Here is a 23,160-nt window from a genome sequence, read left to right as displayed (position 1 = left end):
CAGTGATAGAATATATCATTTTGTGGTTTCAACGGTATGAATATTTCTCCCTCTCAGTCATTTATTGTACGTTTTATGCAGGGTTTACCAAAAGCTAGTCCCATTGGGGAGGTTTCTATAAACTTTGCTGATTATGTGGAGACCACAAAGCCCTCCTCTGTTTCTCTTCCCATCAGGATTTCTCATTGTGATGTTGTTTTGCATGTTAGTATTCGGTCTCTTATTTTCTGATTTTTTTCCCCGAGAAAGAGTTGTAGTCCAGAGGTAAAGTTACTTGAAAATTAAGGGAAAAACTAATGAAAAACTTGAGTAAACCATATAAGTCAAAGCAATGTTGATCTAGGTAAATTTCATTTGGTCTTAACAAACAGATATCAATTCAGAGGCTGCAAGAAAACGGTGATCGAAGGTACAAGGGGGGAATTGCCATGTTATTATATATTTTTGCCTTTCAGGTTAAAGACTTTGCCTCAGCTCAGTTTTTGATGATGCAGTTTCTTCTTGTTCGATAACATTCGCAGAGAGGAAGATGAATGTGATGATTCCAAACTGAAATCCGACAATAGGAGCTCAAGGAACCAATTGAACTACGGCGATATGGACGAAACCACATCAAGAATCTGGAAAATCAACTATAGGAACAATTAGAATATTTCACAAATTCTCTGGCTACCATCAAGGCACTTGAAACCCATATCAGAAACAAAATTAAATATAGATAAGTTCAAACAAAATTACCAGATGATTAATGTGTTATATATAAATAAGGTAAATTTGTGTTTCTAAAAAAATACAGTTCAAGCCGTGTATATCTCGAACACGTGGTCGCAGATCTCGAGCGTCTTCTTGAGGGTCTTCTCAACCTAACGCCCTCCTCCACCACGTCCGCATGCTCCCGCCTCCCTCCTCTGTTGCGACAACCCAATGAAATGAACATCACATCTTCAATTAAAAAACACACCGTGCGATTACAACAAGCTGCAACTCAATTAGGAAATTTATGATAAACTATAAACGCTGATTCGCCGGAACCCTTCGTCCGTTCACCAACAGGTCAGGGCAGTATTCTGTTCTACTGAATTTAATCTGGTCCGCGACGAGGAAACCTAATTTGCGGGCTTTGTTTTCTTTAGGAGACAAAGGGGAAATTCGCAGAGTAGAATAGGCTTAGTGAAGTTTAAATAGGGTTTTCAAGGAAGAAGACAGTAATCGAAATTGGTTTTACTATAATTGTGTTTTGGAGCTGCTGTGATGAATTCGTGTTAAATTGGACTATAATTCCTATAATTCTTGTCCGACAGAGTTACCATTCGGCTAGCCCCTCGCAGGATGGGAGGGATAAAGGTAAGTATTTACAAGGTGTGTGTACATAGGTCATCAAACATTACACCCTCAGTCACCTAAAAGAATTAACTTGGTAACAGAGATTAAATCTGACAGTCTGGATGAAAATGAAACAAAATTAAAAAAAAAAAGATTAGACATATAAAAATAGACAGTTGACTTATAAAAATATAATTGAGAGATTAAAAATATATTTAATTCTATTTATAAATATTAACTTAATAGTTATTAAAAAAATATTTTTATTTAAATATATTTTAAAAAATAATAAATAATTTTATATATCTATAGAAACAATAACATAAGTGCACATGTTATCATAAATTTATAAATAAAATATATCCATGGGTATAAATCTGGTTTGAATTGAATCTAATATATTTTTATAATTAAATGCAAATTCACCGATAAAAAATTGATTTTTTAATTTTCGAATTTTGTTAATAATTTTTCTCGTTTTATTAACATTTAAATCACAAGGTGAAACGACGTCGTTTGTGCCAGGGTTTAACCTACGTGCCTGTATGTTTCGGCGCAAAACAGTCACAGAGTAAACAACGCTAGACGTTAGAGTGGCGGGTGCGAAGTGGCGCTCTAACCTCCATCACTCGGCCGTCCTCCGCTGCCGCGTCTATGGCGGAACCTGCTGCGGTTCTGACATTCCAGGACAACGTCAGCCACGAAGCGAAACTGAAGGAACTGCTTCACCGAATCACCTCGCTCGAGATAAAGCTATGCTCCGACGGCGCAAAAGAGTTTACGAAGCTTCTGAAGTCTGTGAACGGCGGCGACATACTCCGAGAGTACGTGCGTGGGTCCCCGAAGTGCTCGGAGCTTCTCGAGGCGTGGAAGCTTCGCGAAGGAAAGCAAGGGATGAACTATGTGTTCGACCTAATCTCCGCGATTTTCAACCACAGTGGAGGTAAGTACAACCCTAGCGACGCGGAGAGTGTGAGCGTGAGCAAAGACTTGGATAAATTTGCGCGGTTATTGATTGCGGAACGGTTGAGTGATATCCACAAGGAGGTGAGCAGCAAGGAGTGGCGCCGGCAGAAGGCGGCGCTATTGCTCCTGGCGTCGATTGTGCGGCGTGGCGCCAGCTTGGCGTCAGAGGTCTCGAAGAGCTTCGATTTTAAGCTGGCGGAGTTCGGGAGGATCGCGTCGGAGCATCGGAGGAAGAGACCAGAGGCGAGGGTAGGGTTGCTGCGGAAGTCGTTTGTTGGATTCGCGGTGTCGTTTTTGGAGGTCGGGAAGCCGGGGCTGTTGCGGTGGATTTTGCAGCAGAGAGAGATGTATTCTGGCGTTCTGAGAGGGTTGGGAAGCGATGATGATGAGACTGTAGTGTTTGTGTTGACGGTGTTGAGAGATAGGGTTCTCGTTGTGGAGTCGTTGGTCCCTCCGGGGCTTCGGAGTGTGTTGTTTGGGAGTGCCACGTTGGAGCAGTTGGTTGAGATTTGTGGAAGGGAGAGTGGTGGTGATGCTGCTGAGGTTGCGTTTGGGGTGCTAGTTAGGGTTTGTACTGATCCGTGTAATGGTTTGATGCCGGATTCGAAAATGCGGTTGAGGGGCAATACTAAGAGGTTATTGGACCTCATGAAGAAGTTGCGGGTGACGGAGGTTCAACATCATAGGGACTTGCTTTTGGCTATTGTTGAGGCCAAGGGTTCTTTTGGGTTGTTGTATTTGAAGGAGTTTCCTTACAACATTGAAAATTTCAAGTCTTCTTCATGGTTAGAATTGTTTACCAGAATTTTGTTGCTGTTATTTATTATGTTTATGTGCATGATTATGAGTAATGTTACCATGATAGCAATATAATAATTGAGTCAAATAGTCTCCCAATATATTAGATTAAAACTGAAAACGAATTAGCCAACCGTTTGATATCTGTGGGACTATCACGGTCTCAATCAATCTCTACATAATACGTTATTGAGTGTTGTTCATCATTTTCCATAAATTAAGTGTTTCACGTAGAGATTGATTGGACCAAGTATGTGTGGTGGTTTGAGATTTCTAATAATTTATCCTATCGGTTAGCATGAGAATTTGGCCAATGATATTTAGAAGAGAGTTAGAAAATGGCGTTGCTAGCTATTCTTTGATATGTACATGTTAATTTTTCATTTTTTTGATGTATATACCCTGTTTACTGATGGTGACTGATATATTTCTCAGGATTCCGGCAATATCTGTGGCAGCTCAATTGGTTTCGTTGGTTGGTAATGGCATTTCTAAGGAATTTGCAAATTTACAATCAAATGGTCCAGGGCTGTTGTTAGATAATATGGATTTACACAGTATTGTGAAGTGCCTGTTTCCTCGTCCATTCAGCAGGCCTGTGTTTAATAAGGGATTGCCTCACACTGAACCTTATGTTAAACATGGTACTCTAAGGCTTCTTCTGGAGTTACTGAAATTGCTGGACTCTCTTTTTGGTGGTTTGAATCATAATTCTAGTTCCAGCAATCCAGTCTTGCAGCATGTGATGTTTATCAAGGATGAAATTCAGAATTATGTTCAGGCTTTTCTTCCTGATCTGCAGGTTTTATTAAACCTACTTTCCTCTTTAGATGCCAGTTCTGAAGCCTGTAACTCAACTTTGAAGAGGGATGCATGCCATGATGAAGATAACAGCAGTAGGAGAAAGAAGTTAAAACTGGACACTTCAGAGAGTGGTGATATAGATATAGTTGTTGCTGGGCTAAGTTCTACTCCTGATATTGATTTGACTGACAACAGTGAAGCAGTTGATATTGGAGTAAGAGCAGATACATTGGATGATGAAGTGTATCTCATGAATATCATAGGGGAAATTTGGGGTGTGGACCTCCATTCCTTAGATATTAGCACATGGACAGACGTGGACTCATACCTACTGTCTAAACTTCTTGATGCTCTCAGATATTACCGTGTATGTTCATTTTTTTATAATCTTATTTTATTCAAGCCATTGGGTGTCACTAATACTGTTAAGTAAACAGAAAAATAGCTCATGATCACTAATACATAGTTCCTTTAGACAATTTTCTGTTCAGCATTTTGCTATTCTGTTGGTATTTGGAGTACTGTGTTGTTTAATTTACTAAATTAAGGATACTTTAACTTATATTTTTGAGTTTTGATGATGGCCTGACCCTCTTGTTTCTTTGATTTTCAAGACTTTTAGCGAGTTTTTCTCTGTGCACTGGGAACTCAATTGCCTCAATGAGATGTATATCATTGCTTGATATATCTCATTCAATACCTTAGAGACAAACTAGTTTTTGCTCTTTTCCCTACCAATTTAATCGTTAGAGCTGTAATGGCACTTGGCACATGCCTCAATCTTTTCAGTTTTTCTAGGAACAATGATATCTTATAACAGTGTATCGTTGAGTGTGTGCCATTTTAGCTCTTGACATCATAGAAGAGACAAATATGATTGATTGTAAACTAGTGGATTTTCCTATGGGTCCAAATTAAAAATTAATGGCAGGGAAAAGCTTTTTCTAATCCAAAAAGATAAAGAAGTCTGGTTGGAAAAGTTATTAATTTCACCATTACTAAGCCAGGTTTGTCCTTTGCAGTTGGTGTTATGAGTCAATTCATGAAAATCGTATCACTTGAATGTTGTCATTCATATTCTAAGATTTCTCTAAAAGGCTCCAGAAAAAGAACTGCCTTATGAAGATTTCTCAAATTTTTGGATATTGTGGCGTTGATTGGGTTGATTTTTCTATGGATAGACTCTCTACTACATGATATTGTGTTTTGCTTGGAGGAAATATTATCTCTCTGAAAAGCAAAAAGCAAAATGTTGTTGTCTGATCATCTACTGAAGCTGAGTTTAGAGCAATGGTATTCTGACCTGTGAGTCTATTTGGGTAAAACAATTTCTACGAGAACTAGATTCTTTTGACATTCAACTGATGAAGTATTATGATAAGCAGTGTGCTCTCCACATTGTTTCCAATCCAGTGTTCATGGAGAACTAAACACATTGAAATAGATTGATATTTTATTCAGGTAAAGTTGTTGTCCAAGGAAATCTGCACCAAGTTTTTCACATGAAATGATGTATTAATAAATTCCTTGAGAGGTCTTTGGATTGAATTTATTTGTTCCAAGTTTGGCATGTACTATGCTCCAACTTGAGGGGGAGTGTCAGGATAAATAGCCTTAAATAGGATTTATTGAAAGGTGCTATGTGCTTTGTGTTGGATCTAGTTCCTAGATGTTTTTGATGCATCTAAAGTTATTATAAATATGAAATCCCAAGAGAGGGAAACACACACACACTCTCTCAAATTCATTCTAATTCCTTTGTATCATCCTTAAGAGTTGTTTTAAATAAATTTCAACTAATAGAAGATTGTGTTTCTAGGTTTTTTATTAGCATTGATTAATTTGATTCATACAAAGTCAAGTGTAAATATAAATTTAGTGCTTAAACTAGGTATGACTTGGACTTTAGTTGTTTACCTTTTTGGTTTTTCCTTTTTCACTTAACTCTAACTGTTGACAAAGTTATATTTTGAGATTGAGTATGCTCTACAACTATAATTCTTGTCATTTTAGAAGTATCTCAATTTCATTGCCTTTTTTTGCCTTCTTTTGGGAAAATTCTATTAAGAACCAAATGCTTTACTCCAGAGTAGTCAGATATGAACGTGTAGCAGAACAGTTGAATTTAAATTGAATTTAAAATAAAACATCATACTGTGTTGTGTGAAATGTACTTGTTGCATCTACGTATGCCTCACTAATTAATGGGTCAGCCTACTGTTTCACTATCCTAATAAAGGAAATGAAATCTGGTGTAATTGTTACTTTCTTTTTGTGTAAATTTATATTTTTCTAGGTTATTCAATTATACATGATGTCATCTTATATTCCTTTTTTCCTCTGCAGCGCTCTCTTCCTTTCACTTTGGATAGTTCTTTTGAAACTTTCAAGAGTCTTCTTAAAAGCCCCATGGAATTAACAAGGCATCTGCAGGTCTCAGTGTTGTCCTTGCTTGCAGAATACATTGAATGGTGTCCTGACAATGAAATTCCTATAAGAACACCACCCATGTTGTACAAATACCTACAACCATTCATTAAGTTGTTAATGTTTTCACCATACAACGAAACAAGGGATTTGGCGTACAGACTGGCCTTGGCAGCTATGTTCAGTACTGGCGGTTTTGATGGGAACCTTCATGAGATAGAAGCATGGTTTTTATTTTTACCAGGTTATAATGGAAGGAAACCCCCTGTCAAAATCTTGGAGGCTGATGCATTGCAGAATTTTACTTTGTTTGTTATATCATTCTTGTGTGATGCTGTTTCTACATTTGGGAATAATTTAGTTAAATATTGGAATATTCTTAAAAGTCATGCCCATATTTTGGAAGACAGTACAGGTGATTAGTTCTATATTCTCATATTTTACTTCTTTGTATATAGTTAACTCTAAAATCGTGTATATCATATGCTGCTTCTTTTCCTTTTTTGTTGTACTGCCTGAGTTTTTAATCTGGTTCTATAAATTCATAGGATCATTATCTTTCTGTAGAGCTATGAAATATGCATATTATCATTTTCTATGGTCACAGTATCTACTAGTTCTTTTTTTGTCATTTCTTTAGAAATGTTAGCATCTGATGTTGCCAAAATTATGGAGAAAGTTTTGGCTCTTCATTGCTGATTTCGTGGTTTCATTTCAGATTTATCACCTCATTTTAGCCCTTTTGTCGTATGTGTGCTGGAGAAGTGTCTAAAGGTGATCCGACCTAAATCAGGATCCTGCTCTGTGCCTAAAAAATCAGTGGTATTATTATACACTTGCAGTACAGTCAGGTATCTCTTGCAAACGCAGGTACATGATTCATCATTGGACATTTTTGCTTACTTTTAGTTTGCAGTTTGTGCACATCTAATGTTAGATCTGTGTTTCTGGTAGGTCAACCCTGAATTGTTATCTGCTTTAGTTCATGCAGACTTGACAGAGAGACTTGGTGGCAGTTATGAATGTGGTGAAGTCTTTCCCCAGTGGAAGCCACTGAAGTATTTATTGGACTTTGTGGAGAGCATATTACACCATCGGAATTATTGCATCTTCTCTAACAATGAAGAATCTGTCCTTCCTGATAGTTCTCTGGGAAGTGCGCTTGGTAGTGTAAATAGATTGTTGAATTGTAGGTCTAGTCATGCAGTTGCTGAAACAACAATATCTTTCATATCCTCCATTATATTGGAAGATGGGGGTAAAATGTTGACAAATATGCCATTGCATGTGGTCATTCCACGTGACTTGGTTGGAGTTCCTTTTTCCCTCTTATTGTCTGTACTTTTTCTGGATTATAGTGTTCTTCACCATGCTACAAAGTTGTGGCCTGCTATGTTTTATGCTGGTTTGGATATGGCCATGTCAAATCTTGGTATTGGTAGTCAAAATGCTGCTCCTGTTGGGAATTCTGATCATAGATTGTATCCAGAGTCTCTGACTTGTAGCCAACTTTTAGATGCTTCTGAAGCTGATGCTGTTACATTTAGTATCTTTCTGAAACAGGCACCTTTTCATGTGATATTTCCTGCAATGATGTGTATGAGTGGTCCTTACATATCAAAGCTATCTAAAATACAAGAGCTGTTACTGCATAAATTATCCGCGTCCATAAATGATTGCTTGCTCCTTCCCAATCTGCAACTCGTGCTGTTCTGGACTCATCGGATTCAGTTATGTTACAAAGTTAACCCAATGGCCGAAATTGAACAACTTCTGAATGTGTGTGTTAAGCTTGTAGGTAGCTTGTTAGTGCAATTGTTGGTCCCAGAAAGTTGTTCTGACTGCTCTATGAACAATTTTTTTTGTTCAAGACATAACATTAAAGAAGTGATTAAAACCATTTTTTTCCATCCCTGTGTTGTGATGTCATTATCTCTTTCGTTGGGATGTTTTCAGAACATTGCAAACAGAAATGTGGAGGACGGTTTCGATATGCTTAATGTAGTATCTGATGAGGGGTTTCACAAATTTGGTAATCCAATTCTAAAGATATTATCAATGACTCTTGATCACATGTGGTCTTTATTTGGTTCCCACCTTTGGGCATCTACAGCTGAAGATGTTGGTAGTTTATTTGTGAAGGAATTTAAAGGCTTTCAACAAAAACTATTTCTGGATGTCAGAGATAGATTTGAATTGTGCATTCGTACTGAAGATGTGATGACTCTCCTTCCAACATTGTGTACTTTACATACTTTGCATCGATTTTTATCACCTTTTGAGCTCCTTGAATTAGTGGATTGGATGTTCAGTAGAGTTGAAGTGAATGATTTACCAATTAAGAAATCGCTGTTATCTGTTGGATGTTCCTTAGCTGCTGATGCTTTCAGTGCTTTGTCCATTTATTTTCAGCAGTCATCTGAAAACAGGGCACCTTATGATTTGTTTTGGGGGATGGATGTAAAGAATATGAAAACTGATATTTTTGAGCAGATTTACATCAAGGTTGTGGATTATTCTCTATGTTTTGAAGTAGATAGTGCTGATAGATGCTTGCATGAAGCTATCAATGCCTTGTATACGCAGAAACATATGCAGCAAGAAACTTTTCATCCTCTGCTGTTGATCATGTGGAAAATTATAATGGTTACTCCATTGAAAATCCTTTCCCATTGCATTTACAAGATAAATGCTAAGAAAGCTATATTTTTGCGTATTCTTACGGAATTGAGTTCCCTGCATTCATTGGTCTTTGGGCATTCATTTTTGGGTATAGTGAATAGAATTTTATATAATGATATCGGTGGGATGGAACATATCTCTGATCTTACTCTTTCAGAAGATCAGTATATACTACTTCTACCGGCCTCTTTGTCATACTTGAGCTTAATTTCCAATAGATTTTGGGGACAGAATCACAAAGATTGCAAACCTATACCTTACTTTTATTCAAAAATTCTCTTGAAAGGTTTCAGTCAATGGAGGAGCTTTTTGTCTAAAGATATATTTGAGGAAGAATATGGGGAATTCTTTCCATCATCTGTTCAAGAACTTCTCTGTCTTATTGATCACAGTCTTCTTGGGAAATCAATTCATATGTTGCAGTATCACTTTGCTCTTAATGGGTATTCAATAAAACTGAAAAAGAGATTAAATTTATTTAAATCCATTTGCCCAAAACTTGCTTCACACGATCACCTGATTGACTGTGAAAGTCAATTTATTGATAATTATTCTCCACGTCAGTCTTTGAATATCATCAATCGTGTTGTTGCAAAGTTATCACTTTGTAAAATATTATTGTTCCATGAAGAAGCAGGTGGGGGTTTGAAAGATGTTTCAGTGAAAATGCAAAGCAAAATAGGAAAATCTAGGATGCATTTTATAAATACTTTGGTGGACATTTGGCAGTTTATTGTGAAGAAATTTTCTTCAGCCTCTGATCAATCTAGAACTGCAAAAGGCACAAATATTTCATTGCTATATAATCTCATGGAAGAGTTTTTGTTGAATAGTATTCTGGAATTGGTTGGGAAAATGGAAAATGATCTTATTCAGTTGCCATCCATTTCCTTCCTTGAGCAATTAATCAGATCTGCTCTTCTCTATAGGTTTGGTGATTTTACAACAATGAAAGCTCTCCGGGTCATATTATCACAGCTTAACGAGGGGAGGCTATCATTTGATTTATATCTTCAGTTGTTGCTTGCACATTCTCAGTTTGCCCCTACTCTCCATTCTATGCACAAACCAGCAGGTTCCTTTTTGAAGCCTGTATCCAGCATTCTTAAGTGTCTTGAGATTCCTTCTCTTGACTATTGTGAAAGTGACCTGAAACAGACAGGGCTAACAACTGTGCTTTCAAGTGGACCATTAGAAATTGTTAGAATGCTACGGATACTCCTACGGATAAAGGATCGCCAAACTGATTCAGATTATAAAAATGATATTGACATAAATTTAAAAGAACTGCATGGACTTCTTCGTCACTCTTATGGTGCAACAATCAGCTGGATTGATATAGGGATATCCAATCTTATGCAACAAATTGAGTCTATGAGTTGCCCGTTATCTCAGAATGTCAAGTTAGATTCAGAAACAATTGAAGAGTGGTACAAAAGCCATCACGGAGACAACTTTCCAATTGACCCTGACATATGTGTGTCAACTGTTCTCTATTTTCCCTCTGATAGAAGTATCTCCGATGAGCAACCATCTGCAAACAAGATTGAACCAGATACTATCAGGAAAAAGGTTTAAGCATGTTTTTGCCTGCCTGAATCTATGTTTCCTGTTTGTAGTTTTGTACTTGTCCTAGTTTATATCTCGTTATGTTTATTAACTTCATTAAATCCCATATAGGTACATTATTCTCATGTTGAAGATAGAGAACGTTATGATCCTGCATTTATATTGCGATTTTCAATTTATAGTCTCTCAAAGGCTTATATAGAGCCAGTGGAGTTTGCTGGGTCAGGGTTGCTTGCAGTAGCATTTGTTAGCATGTCTTCCCTGGACAACGGGATAAGAAGATTAGCTTATGGCACTCTTGATAAATTTAAGAATGCATTGGAGGTTGGTAACAGGTTTATCAGTTTGTGCTTATTTTATCATCTCATAAAATTTAATTTTGGTAATGTGAGATTTTTTTTCTACATCCTCTTCAAAATTGAAGTGATAGCTTACTTTTTTTTGTATATTATTAATACTTCACTTCCATATGTAGAGCTACTTTTTTTTTTTTTTATGGAATCATCTAATCTGGATTTGTGAAAATATGTATGATAACTGTTCATTTCCCTTCAGTTTGTCATGATCCATTTCAAATATTTTGGCCAGAACAACTATGCGAAATATTTGATCCGTTTTTTTACAAGTTGTTTTGCCTACTTCCATGTTTTGTATGTTGACTGTTCAGTTCCCATGGAGCAATTTCTCACGATTCATTTCAAATGTTTTTGGCAAGAAGGATGCTTGATATGTCAGTGTATTTTTGGTGAATTCTTCAGTGTATTACTGTATTTGATCAGTTGAGTAGATAAAAGTATCACTATTTTTATAGGTATTTTGTTCTTTTACATGTGCTTTGGGAATGGGTAATGTTTATAGTGTCTCTTTGTTGTTTTGCCCATGCTACAGTGATAGGTTTCTTGGCAGCAAGAAACCCAAGATACCCTTTGTTAGCACACAGCACACACACAACTCACAGAAACAGTAAACTGTATTGATTTCTGAAGAACAGAAGACAATGTTCGATAGCCACCAAGGAAGCAATTTTTTACACAGGATGTATTATTCCTGTCAAACACTTACAACCAAAAACGTGTTCCCCTTGAGACAGTCTCCCCCCGTTTTATAGCTAACACCTTAACCCAAACATACCTACCCCGACAACCTAACTAACTTTCCCTCCTCCTAACCACCATGTCTTGTTTATAATTCTCTTCCTCCTCATATACCCTTAGGGTCCTATCATATAGTGGGAAAACTTTATTACTGATATGGAAAGTGGTGGAGAGCCTATAATATCAATTAGAAATATGACCAAAATATGGTATATCAGTGGGGAACAACCTTCATTCTACAAAAGATTGAATTAAGTCTAGAACTCAAATTCTAAGATAATATCAAAGCTTATTCTAGTAGTTTTGTTATGTCTATCATGTCACTTGTTATCTAGCCATTATTGGACTACCAATAGATTTCAAATCTTGTAATCCTAATGCTTGAGAATATCTAATCCTGGTACGAAGGAGTATTTGAAAACCTACATTGTCTAAAATTATGACTAAATTATTATATGTAAGTGGAATACAATCCTATTACTAGAAACAGGTTTCATGAGGTTGAGTTGTGCCCACACAAAAAATGATAAGATGACATCCGAGCTTATCCTAGATTCATTAAAGAGTCACTTATATCCACACCCATCACTGTAGGATCTCCAATGGAAAAAAAATTTGACAATTTACTGTTTCTTTTAATTTTGTCCAAGAAGCATGTTGGGAAAGATCATCTAGAGAATCTTGAGACTATAAGTAAGCTTGTGGAAGCCTCTAAGCCATTGCCTAGAATCCCTGGCCTTTGGCAAACCAGGGCCAAAATCAATTTTGTTGTATTATTGGGCTTGGGCATTTTCCAGGGGCTGATCTGTAGCTTCAGTGTTCTCTTAGTGATGCTTTATTGAAGAATACAAAATTATTAAACAGGCTTCTACGGAATTCAAGTTTTATATTGTATTCGTGATTGCTTTTATGTTTTTTCTTTTGTATATATGCATATATTCCTTGTTGAAGGATTATTGTTGATTAACAATAAAAATGTCTTGCAGAAATGCCAAAAGAGGAAGGATGTAATGGGACTTCGACTTCTATTAAATTCTGTTCAAAATAGTATAGACGAGCCATGGCAAAGAATCCCGTCAGTTATTTCTTTATTTGCTGCAGAGGCATCTTGTGTATTGTTAGATCCAGCAAATGATCATTATGCTGCTATAAGTACATTTTTGATACACTCTTCCAAGTTGAATATGAGGGTATGACATAAGTTGTTGAGTTTCTTTCTTTACAGAAAATTTTTGCTTTGTTTTGAAAAGTAATTTAGTTTTATGTTCCATTTGCTTCAATTTTGCAGGTTATCCCTATGTTTGATAACTTCTTATGGAGTACCTCTGTCAATTTTAAAGCAGAGAGGTCTTGGATCCTCCGGCTTTTATGTGTGGGGCTGAACTCTGATGATGATGCCATGATATATATCAGGAACTCTATCCTTGAGACCCTGATGAGCTTTTATGTCTCTCCTCTTTCTGATTTTGAGTCAAAGAACCTGATTATTGAGGTAAACACATTCTTAAAATTTGTTTTATTCTTTCCTATCTGTCTATAGTTGTACTTCAAGTGGTAGTGTTAGAGTATGTTTATATCTCTTTTTGTGGTATGCATTACTGAAAATTACTCAAAGTTGTGTTTCTACTCAACTTGGTTGTTATATTGTGAATCGAATCACAAATTAGGTGCCATTTTTTAATTGTTGAATTGTATTGGTTTAAATCCTTAGTTTTACAATTCATTAGTCAAAGCTCAAAACTTATATTTTTGTTGTGACATTCTGTTAGGTTACTTTATGTGAGTAACCTAAATCTATGCTATCTTCTCACTCAAACACTAGAACAACAGAAATGAAAGTATGTATGTATTATTGATTCTGTAAAGTATAGAAAATTACAAGTGTAATCTCTCCCAAGGAAGCCTATCTTCCTCCACTGGCAAATATGCCGAGTCTATACTCAAAATGAAATAACCTAATGAACAGAAACAAAAGAAGACTATTTATAGTACCATTCAGCCTTTGATCCCATCCTCCTTTCTGGATACCTTTCGGTCTATACTTCCCCATTGCCTTATTGTTTGGTCTCTATTTCCCTCCTCCCTTCTTGATACCGTTCGGTCTATACTTCCCCCTTGCCTTACCGTTCGGCTTCTCCTCTCACACTGTTTGACCTCACTTTCCCTTGCCTTACCGTTCGGTATTAGGTTAATTCCCTCCTCTTTTATTCCTGACATTACTCTACCCCTCAAAATCAACATTGTCCTCAAGGTTGAAGTCAGGGAACTATTATTTGACGTAATGCTCTCCTTCCCAGGTGGTGCCCTCCAATTCAAGTTTGGAGGCTTGGGTGGTGGCAAATCCTCCTCCACTGTCTTCCATTCTTCCTGGATTCTATTTACTTCCAACATTCTGCTCCTCAAACCCCCACCGATGTCTTCCATTCTTCCTGCGCAATCTTCATACTCAGTTGTCTCCAATCTGCTTTAATTTCTCGAAGGGGTGCCAACCAGGTAACTCCTAAAATCACATCCACACCTCCCAACTCACAAAAATAACGTTTATCTCTTATTCCTAATCCCTCCAACCCCACAGGAACTCCTATAAAGCACCCCCTATTCAACTTTTTCTGCCCATCACCTAAACATACATTATAAGCGTGCGTATCCTCACTTTTCAGCCCCAATTCCTCCACCAATCTGGTGGAAATAAGGCTATGGCTCGCCCCACTGTCAATCAACACCAATACCTTTCTCCCTTGCACCCAACCTCGCAGTGTCATTGTTTTAAACTGCGTTACACCACCTGCAGAGAATACAGATAACTCCATGGTCTTTTGTTCGATTTCGGGACCCTCCTCTACCTCCTCTTCTTTGTCTTCCTGTCCTCCGCCCGCGTACAGATCCCTCCGACGATCCCTGATACGTCTCCGTCGGCGTCCCCGAGCTTGAGTTACATCTTTCCCATGTCGTACCTCCTTCCCCCGCGTCTCCACCACCAGTTATAATGCTAGCTCCAAGATTGACAGAGACAGAAAGTGAGGAGTGATCTGGTTTTCCAGATGCTTGCGGCACCAAAATTTCAAACTCCTGGATGTCCTCGTTGACGCCCCCCTCATGTCGCTCCGCTGCCAGCTCCACACAAGTGGTGCCCCGATTTAGTCTGCCTAACCTTCGCGTCAGAGCGTCGGTGAACATCTTCCAAGTCGGATACCTGGTTTTCTTCCGCCAGAAGCGGAACCAATAGCTCGCCAAACCTCTCTCCATGCATCTATAGACGAGCTTCATCTTCTCCTTCTTCGTCACGCTCTGGAGATCGAAGAATTCCTCTGCTGTGCGATCCAGCTCGTGGGATCCACACCTTCAAATGTAGGTAGTTCAACGCGCTTCCTCCAACTGCGACGAACTTCTCCTCTGTCTTCTTCCGATTCCTCCTCCGAGTTTTCCGGCTGTCGTCGTTCGCGTCCAACATTGACGGAATCATGTCTTCCTTCAGATCTCTTATGCTGGTTCCTGGTGCGTCGTCCTGAAGCTCGTTGGAACGCGAGAGTCATCGCTTGCACCTCCGCCTTCATTTCCGCCATTGTCGACTCCATCGCCACCATTCTTCCTTCTAGTGCGTTTAATTTTCCCTCCATCTCACTCCTATCTCTCACAGATCCAACAGGTCGGACCAATTGTTAGGTTACTTTATGCGAGTAACCTAAATCTATGCTCTCTTCTCACTCAAACACTAGAACAACAAAAATGAACGTATGTATGTATGTATTATTGATTTTGTAAAGTATAGAAAATTACAAGTGTAATCTCCTTCAAGGAAGCCTATCTTCCTCCACTGGCAAATATGCCCAGTCTATACTCAAAATGAAATAACCTAATGAATAGAAACAAAAGAAGACTATTTGTAGTGTCGCCTTCTCACGCCCTATCCTTTCTGATAACCCAATCTGCTTCTACTAATTATCGTTCGGTACAAGCGTATATATACCGTTCGGTCTATACTTCTCCATTGCTTTACCGTTCGGCCTCTACTTCCCTCCTCCCTTCTTGATACCGTTCGGTCTATATTTCCCCCTTGCCTTACCGTTCGGCTTCTCCTCTCACACCGTTCGGCCTCACTTCCTCCTACCTTACTGTTCGATATTAGGTTAATTCTGTCCTCTTTTATTCCTAACACATTCGGAGGCTGTTTGTACAGAAGTTTTTATATCATTCTAATTAAGTTGGACACATGCAACTTCCATAAAACGTGTTGAAGTTTGAAGACAATGTATATGTTTATCTAGCAGCTGGGCATTCTAAAAGATGGATGACTTTCTACTATCAAACAAAACTAATGATATTTGGCAAGAAGAAGTTTTGGGGTTTATTAAAGGTGAACCTTAAAGTACTTGTGATCATGGTTATCGAACTCGCTAGTTAACTCAGTAACTCAGTCGAGTTTATAAGTTCACACAGTGCTTTTGAGTTAACTCGTAAGCGAACTCGTTTTTGTTGTAGGATCGGCGGTGAACTCGTTAAACTCTCCTGAAAACGTGAGTCTGGTTTCGATTTTGCGAGTTTGAGAATAAATTTCGAAAACTTCGTTTTTAGGTTTTGTGAGCTTTCGTTCAAGCGCTGATTTAGTTCTCACTATTCATCTTCGTTCTCGCCCGTTAATCTCATCGTTCGATCTCACCCTCTGTCGTGCTCTCCTTTATCAGGTTCGCCCTTCGACGCGCCATCGATCTCAACCTCCGTCGCGTCATCAATCTCGCCCTTTGTTGCGCCATTGATCTCACCGTCCGTTGTGCCTTCGTTCTCATCATTCGATCTCGCCTTCTTTCTCGCCGTTTTCGCTGTTGTCCCGTCAATCTCGTCTTCGAACTGATGGGTTGTGTATGTGTAAACCCTTTGCCATCGAAACTGTTGATGTCTAAATTGATTTTATGTTTTAACAGCAAAGTATTTCACAACACTATTAATGGGTTTCATTTTACAGCACTGCACCATTTATTTAATTTTTCAAAAATAAAGTTCGCTGCACTGTTGAAAAACCCTTGCTGCCACAACATTTTAAGCTCTCACATTTTATTTTTTTATATTTGTAGTGAAATTTTTTATCTCATTGTGTCCATAAACGCATCAAATTCAGTAGAAGTTAATCCAAGTATCTTTCTCAGTTAAAAGTAGAAGTAAAAATGTTTCGAGAAGTGGAGACATATCTAGATTTAAGCACCATCTATGAACTAAATTTTTTTTTTTGTAAAGTAAACTCTTACGAGTTTACGAGTTGACTTTACTAGACTTTCACGAGTTTACGTAAACTCTCGAGTTTGACAACCTCTTGTGATATTTTAGCATAGAGCGTTGCTTCCTCCACCACCACACTATGCTCCATACACCTCCTCAAATTCTTTTGTTTCCAAAACTATCCTTAGGTTAAAGATTAAAACTCTTACTTTTATCACAAATTTTTAATTTATTTTTCAAATCCTAATTTTACCTTCTTCATATTCCCTGAACGCAGTAGCTGTACGCCCACCCCCACACCCATATCAACTCAATCTTCTTCTACCTACTTGTATCCACGTCAGATATGGATTTTTAATTATCTTTTGTTGATGAAGTACGTAAAACTATCACGTATTCGATTATACCTAATAATTATTATTGAATTTTAGTTAATTAATCTTTTAAATTTGAATGATGAAAATCCATATTTGACGTGGATACAAGTAGGTAGAAGAAGATTGAGTTGACATGGGGATGGGGATGCAGCTACTGAATATGAATGAGGTAAAGTTAGGGTTTGAAAAATAAATTAAAAATTCATGGTAAAAGTAAAAAAATTTAACCTTTAACCTAAGGATAGAATTGGAAATAAAAGAATTTGAGGAGGTGGAGGGAGCAACACACTTTAGCACAATGCTGTGGTTACTGTCTAGCTTGTCCAATGTTCTCCCTTTTAGTTTAGTAGGTATTAAAATGAGGGGTCATACCAGAATCACATTATCTGTTAGGTGCTTCTCCTTTAAGAAATGGGCATTCAAGGGCTAAATTGTGCTTGTGCTTATTAAGTTGTTTACCCAAACTCATACTTCATGGTTTGGAGTATGATGAAATACGCTATTTTTCTTGTGAGATTCTTACTGTGACTACTCCCTTGTCCTCTACCAATATAAAGTGAGCCTATTTTATTTACTCTGCAGGTGATAAAGAAATCAGTTAAATCACATAAGATTACCAGTCATCTAGTGAAACACTGTTCCTTATTTTCATGGTTTTCGTCTCTCATCTCAGTTAGTAGACAAAGGCTTAATGGAGATGACAATAAACTTTTCTTGAAACATGTGTTGGTGGCATTGAAGGTAAGCGTTTTATTCTCACACAGTTTGTAATCCCCCTCCCCCCATCATTACCTGCAATTTATTTTGTTTCTCTAATGCTTTCTGTTAACATTTTCCTTTCAAATGTGTTGGGGTTTTCTAAAATTATGACTTGTGAGCCGACATATTTTTTTAGCAAGCCATCGAACATATTGATGAAGAGGATAAAAGAGTAGCAGTTTGACCCTCTAACTTGCAAGATTGCATGGCTGTATTAGTCAAGCACCCTCTAGAAAGCTAGGTTGTATTCAATATTGCTGGAAAGTGAGATTGTGATTTGATGTTCAATCGTGGAATCATAAATCCCAACTGGGTAAAGTAAACCCCACATTTCGTCTTTGTAAACAAATTCCTTACCATTTGCAATTCCTCCAACCTCTGAATGGTGTGCGACTGGACTTCTCCTTTCCAACCGAGAGCCCTGCCTCTCATGACTATTGTTGGGGAGGGTTGTAATGAGATTTGCTAACTTACCTACTTGTCTTTCATAAGAATTGTGTTAAACAAGTTATAACAACGTATTTCTTCAAATATACTCAAGGTGTAATTTTCTTACTCCTTCTAACACAGTAAATGTTAGTTAGCAAATGGTATGGAGTGTGCTAACATGCCCCTACTCATTTTTTGGAATGAGTGAATTAGCAAACTATTACCACAGATTTCTCAAAATATCCAAGGTGTAATGTTAACATACAAGTTAAATAATAGTAATAACAATTTATAAATAATATATTGATAAGAAATTTATATAACAAGTAAAAAGGAGTATAAAATATTATTAAACAGATACATATATTGTTATTTTTCTTGGATAAGCAATGAATTTATTGTTATATAATACAAACTATATGTACATAAAAAAGTAAAAAAATTATTTATTTAATAGTTTAAAAATAAGTACATAAATCAAATTGTTGTAATCTTTGGAACCGCTATAGCATATTTTGGTTGCAGCCCATCTGCTCCACTATGAATATTATTCTCTAACTATGAGCTTGGATTATCCTCAACATAACAAAGGTTATCACCGAAATTGTTCAAAGCTGTATAATGTATTCCTTTGACTGGAAATGATATACTTTACCAATTTGCTTTTATTTAACTCAGATTTCTTTTACTTCACATTTAGTCCAACTATTATTTTCTAGGTTGTCAATGATGTTATTTCATTCGGAAGAATCTCCAAGTGGTTGAAAAATCACGGTCTTGATCAGCTCATGGAACTTTCATCCAATCTATTTAACTTCTTGCTCCATGATGCAACGTTGGCTAATGAAACTTTATTACTAGTTAATCCTTTTCTACAAATGGTTGCTTCAACGTTGAAATTGTCTCAGAAAAGGAAAATATATCGGCCACATTTTACCCTATCAATTGAGGGCTTGTATCAGATGTACCAGACTGGCAGTGTGTATAATAAAGGCAAAAAAAGTATTAAACCGGAGCTTGCTCTTGAAGCCATACTTATGAATTCACCTCATGTTTCCATTTTCTATATGGTACTTTCTTTGACCCATCTCATTAATTTGTTTTTTATTATAAATACTTGATCATCTATGATTCAGTTGTATATTTTAAAATTGTTTGTTCAAAGGCATACAATGAATTCAGTATTGGATTGGTTATGTTTTATATTTTAATTTGACTTTAGCTACACCTATGCAAATGATTTTCATACAGTGTATTGTTTATATATTATGAATTGAAGATGAAAATAATAAATGAAATTCACTTCATGATTCGAAAGTGTTTAAAGTTGTAGAAATGTTATATGATAAGGTTTTTTTATTACACATGCATCGTATATTATAAATTATTCTAGTCTGTCATGCTCCTGTGGAAGAGTTGATTTTCAAAAAACTTTTGGCATTTGTAATCGTTGTGCGTTTTAGATTTTTCTTCTTTATTATAAGACTAAACCTCTAGTTCTTATTAAGTGTATACTTCCTCTATACTGGCTTTTTTTTGGATTCGGTATGAATAACCATCACATTTTTATGTAAACAGAATCAGGAAAGACTTCAAAGCTTTCTTATCTGGGCAACTACAACTGCTTTAAAGTCAGAGTCTGTACGAAGGCTGCAGCTCAAGGAGTATGACTTCTTCAGAAATTATTTAACGGAAGAGTTTCGAGAGAACTCTGTACTTTCAGTACTTCTGCGCTGGTTAACAGCTTCAGTAATCATTGGGAAGCTCCGTAAAAGATCTTATTGCAGAGATTCGGGATTAGCTGAAACACACAACTTTGAATCCCTGAACTCTTTACTGGTGTATGTTGTAAATACCTCCGGGCAAAGAAATGATATTGATATTGGTGCGGAGGAGTTACTAGCTTCAACAATTTTCTATCTCCAACTGCGTCTTGGTGTCAATCATGAAGTGTTACCATCAGTTGTATGTGCTCTCTGTCTTCTGATTTTTGGTGCCTCTGATTTTGCAGGTATGGTACTTCATACATTTAATATAGTTTACTAAAAGCAATTACGGTGATAGGTCAAAATAGACATTTTAGTTAGATGTTTGTATCTGGCCAGATATTGATGCTTTTTATTTCATTCTATAGTTGGCAAAACTGATTTATTGCAAGACTACGACACTTTAATATCATCACACAGTTCAAGGATACGGTGTCCTCCTGAAGTTAATCCAACTTGGAGATGGTAATTTTCTGGGCCTTCTAATTCCTCATACTCAAATGAACTAGGATGTTTATTTTACTACTATTGAAACGAAGTTTAAATGGATTCATAGTATTTATTTATGCTTCATAACTAACCATAGTGGAACCTGATTGTTGTGTAGGTCTTTTTATCTGCCATGGAAGGATCATTCTCTGGAACTCACTGATTCACAGAAGATGGAGGAATATCACGCTTGCCTAACTTTGTTAGTGATTATCTCTAATGTTCTTGGAGGAAAGAAATTAGAGTCGGCTAGTTTATCCCCTGCAGATTTAGAGAGATCTGGCGTATTCCAATAGGAAAGAAGTTTACTAAGAAACTAGTTTGAGTTATTATCTCATTTTTGTAGATTAGGAAATGTACAGAAAGTGTTTAGGAAATGATATATCTGAAAATACAAATTTTGTCAATGGAAAGAAGCTATATGTATTTGATGGTAACATACAAGCTAAATTAAAATTTTGGTCTGATATTTGTTTCAAATTTAGTTTCAAGCTATATGTATTTGACTTGGTGGTGTTTATGAAAAAATAATTTTAAATTGTGAGAAGGTTAGCTTCACACTTTTTATATACTGATTTCAAACAATTTTTTGTTATTGATTGTAGATTATAAGGTTCCATACACTAATTCGTCCCACTGTTGGGCCGTTCGTAATTTCATCTTACTGATTTTAAACTTGTCAATAATAACTTTTATAACTCGTCAATGTTCCATTTATTAAATTAATCATAATACCGTAAGCTGCAAAATGGAAAGAAATAATGACACTGGCTGCTGTTATAAATGCTGATAACTAATTTTAATCTTTTAAAATTTATTTTCGTTTGAAATCATGGGTTTTGTTTGGTGGTTCGGAAATGGTGGTTTTCTTTATAGCATTGAAGTGGGCGATTTGGTGGCTAATATTGTTTGTGTTTAGATTGAAATATAATTGGGTGAATGTGCGTTAAAGTGAGTATAGCCATCTTTTGGAGTTTCATGAAAAGGTTAAAGTTTTTATTTTGTTGGAGTTGTATGGATCAGTCGGTGGAAAAGCATATTAGGTATGAAATGTGTTACAAAACCATCAATTTTAACTAATCACAATTTAACAACCGAGAACCACTCAATGACTAATGTGTTGATTATAAAGAAATTACTTTCTGCTTCTAAGAATCGGAAAAGAAAATCTTTTAATTTATCTTATTATAGTTTGCTTTTTATATTTTAAAGGAATTATTGTGGTAATTTATCCCTTAAAGTTAGTTTATTATTTTTTTTCTAAGATAGTCATCGTATTTTTTTCATAATTTATCCAGTTTGTTTATTATTTTTTATTGATGCAATTTTAACTTTGTAGTTAATTGATTAGCAGTTTACAGTAAAATCAAAAGTTGTATCACGAGTGATTAGCAATTGACCTGTTCAACACTAGAGCATTTTAACACACATACAAGGCTTTTCATGTCAGTAAGGTTGTTGGGAATTAGGATCTTTGTCAAATAGGTGGTTGTGATAGAGAATGTGAAGAGAGTAGGTCGTTCCTTTTATCTGATAAGTGAATTTTTGAGGACGACAATTTTTCTTGTTGAGAAGAATGTAAAACCCCAGAAAATAGTATTTTAGAAAATGGTATTTTAGAAGTGGTAGTGGTTTAAAAATAGTGAGACTTGATTATTTTAATATTAAATGATTTATTTATAAATAGTTTTATTATAAACGAATTTCATTATTTTAAAACGTATCATGTCTCTAGAAACCACTTTTCTAGAGTTCTCTACCTTCTCTCTAAGTGTTCTTGCTCCTAAGTTATCTGTTTGACGATCAGGAGGTGTTTAATTGATCACGGCGTCAAGATATACAAATCTAGTTGATCAATTTCAAGAATAGAGTAAGTTTCGACTCCTTTTTTCTCTTACGTTCCTAATATATTTTTAGAAGAATATTGTACTATTGCATGTGTAATCATGCTTCTCCTAGTCATTCTTGATTCATCGAGAGTTCTATAGACTCTGTCCATTTCTAATTTGGTGTCTCATAGGTTTGTCTAGAGATTCCTTGCATTTCAAGCAAGCGACGAAACGTTTCTTTGAGTTGGACAGTTTATTGCAAGGTAAGGGAAGCTAGATTTGTCTTAAATTATGTTTGCTTATATTAAAGTAGAATCTATAAGAATAATATGATGTATTGGATGAAATTGTAATGGTAGTATAGAATTTGATAGGTATAAATAATGATAGTTGGTATTATGAAGTGTTTGTGATTGTAATAATGCGAAATTGATGTTCTATGTTGGTATGAATATGTGTGTTGAAGTTGTGTTGTTGTTTGAAACTGAATTCAAAATGATTGTGATGAGAAATGGTGAAATTCTTTGGTTTTATGCCTAAAATGGGGGTTTGAAGGTGAGTTTAAGAATTTGGAGTTGATGTGAGAAAACTATTGTCTAGGTGCTATCATGAGGTGATTTGGGACTTGTTAGAAAGA

The 23,160-nt window shown here is 36.4% G+C and overlaps 1 protein-coding gene and 1 long non-coding RNA gene across 3 annotated transcripts; one reads left to right on the top strand and one right to left on the bottom strand.

Annotated features, from left to right (window-relative positions):
- Window positions 1–319: 319 nt before the first annotated feature.
- Window positions 320–1,427, bottom strand: LOC148198523 (uncharacterized). 2 transcript variants are annotated; one of them, XR_015779850.1, is made up of 2 exons: window positions 739–1,427; window positions 320–632 (listed from the first exon to the last, which is right to left on the bottom strand). It is a non-coding gene; the product is annotated as an uncharacterized LOC148198523 (long non-coding RNA). The 2 variants fall into 2 exon arrangements; XR_015779849.1 differs by having other exon boundaries at window positions 320–620.
- Window positions 1,428–1,872: 445 nt separating this feature from the next.
- Window positions 1,873–21,174, top strand: EMB2788 (ribosome 60S biogenesis amino-terminal protein). The gene is made up of 13 exons (XM_047295590.2): window positions 1,873–3,074; window positions 3,523–4,258; window positions 6,238–6,733; window positions 7,037–7,188; window positions 7,273–10,572; window positions 10,681–10,893; window positions 12,650–12,853; window positions 12,952–13,155; window positions 17,834–17,992; window positions 19,159–19,509; window positions 20,018–20,450; window positions 20,574–20,670; window positions 20,813–21,174. Exons 1-13 carry the CDS (start codon window positions 1,978–1,980, stop codon window positions 20,988–20,990), a joined length of 7,620 nt encoding a protein of 2,539 aa, XP_047151546.2. The 5' UTR covers window positions 1,873–1,977; the 3' UTR covers window positions 20,991–21,174.
- Window positions 21,175–23,160: the final 1,986 nt, after the last annotated feature.

The sequence above is a fragment of the Vigna umbellata genome, chromosome 5, assembly GCF_029865625.1.
Source record: "Vigna umbellata cultivar VRB3 chromosome 5, Vumbellata_1.0, whole genome shotgun sequence".
NCBI lineage: Eukaryota > Viridiplantae > Streptophyta > Magnoliopsida > Fabales > Fabaceae > Vigna > Vigna umbellata.
Note: the sequence above shows the minus strand (reverse complement) of the source record. Positions and strands in the feature narration are given on the sequence as shown.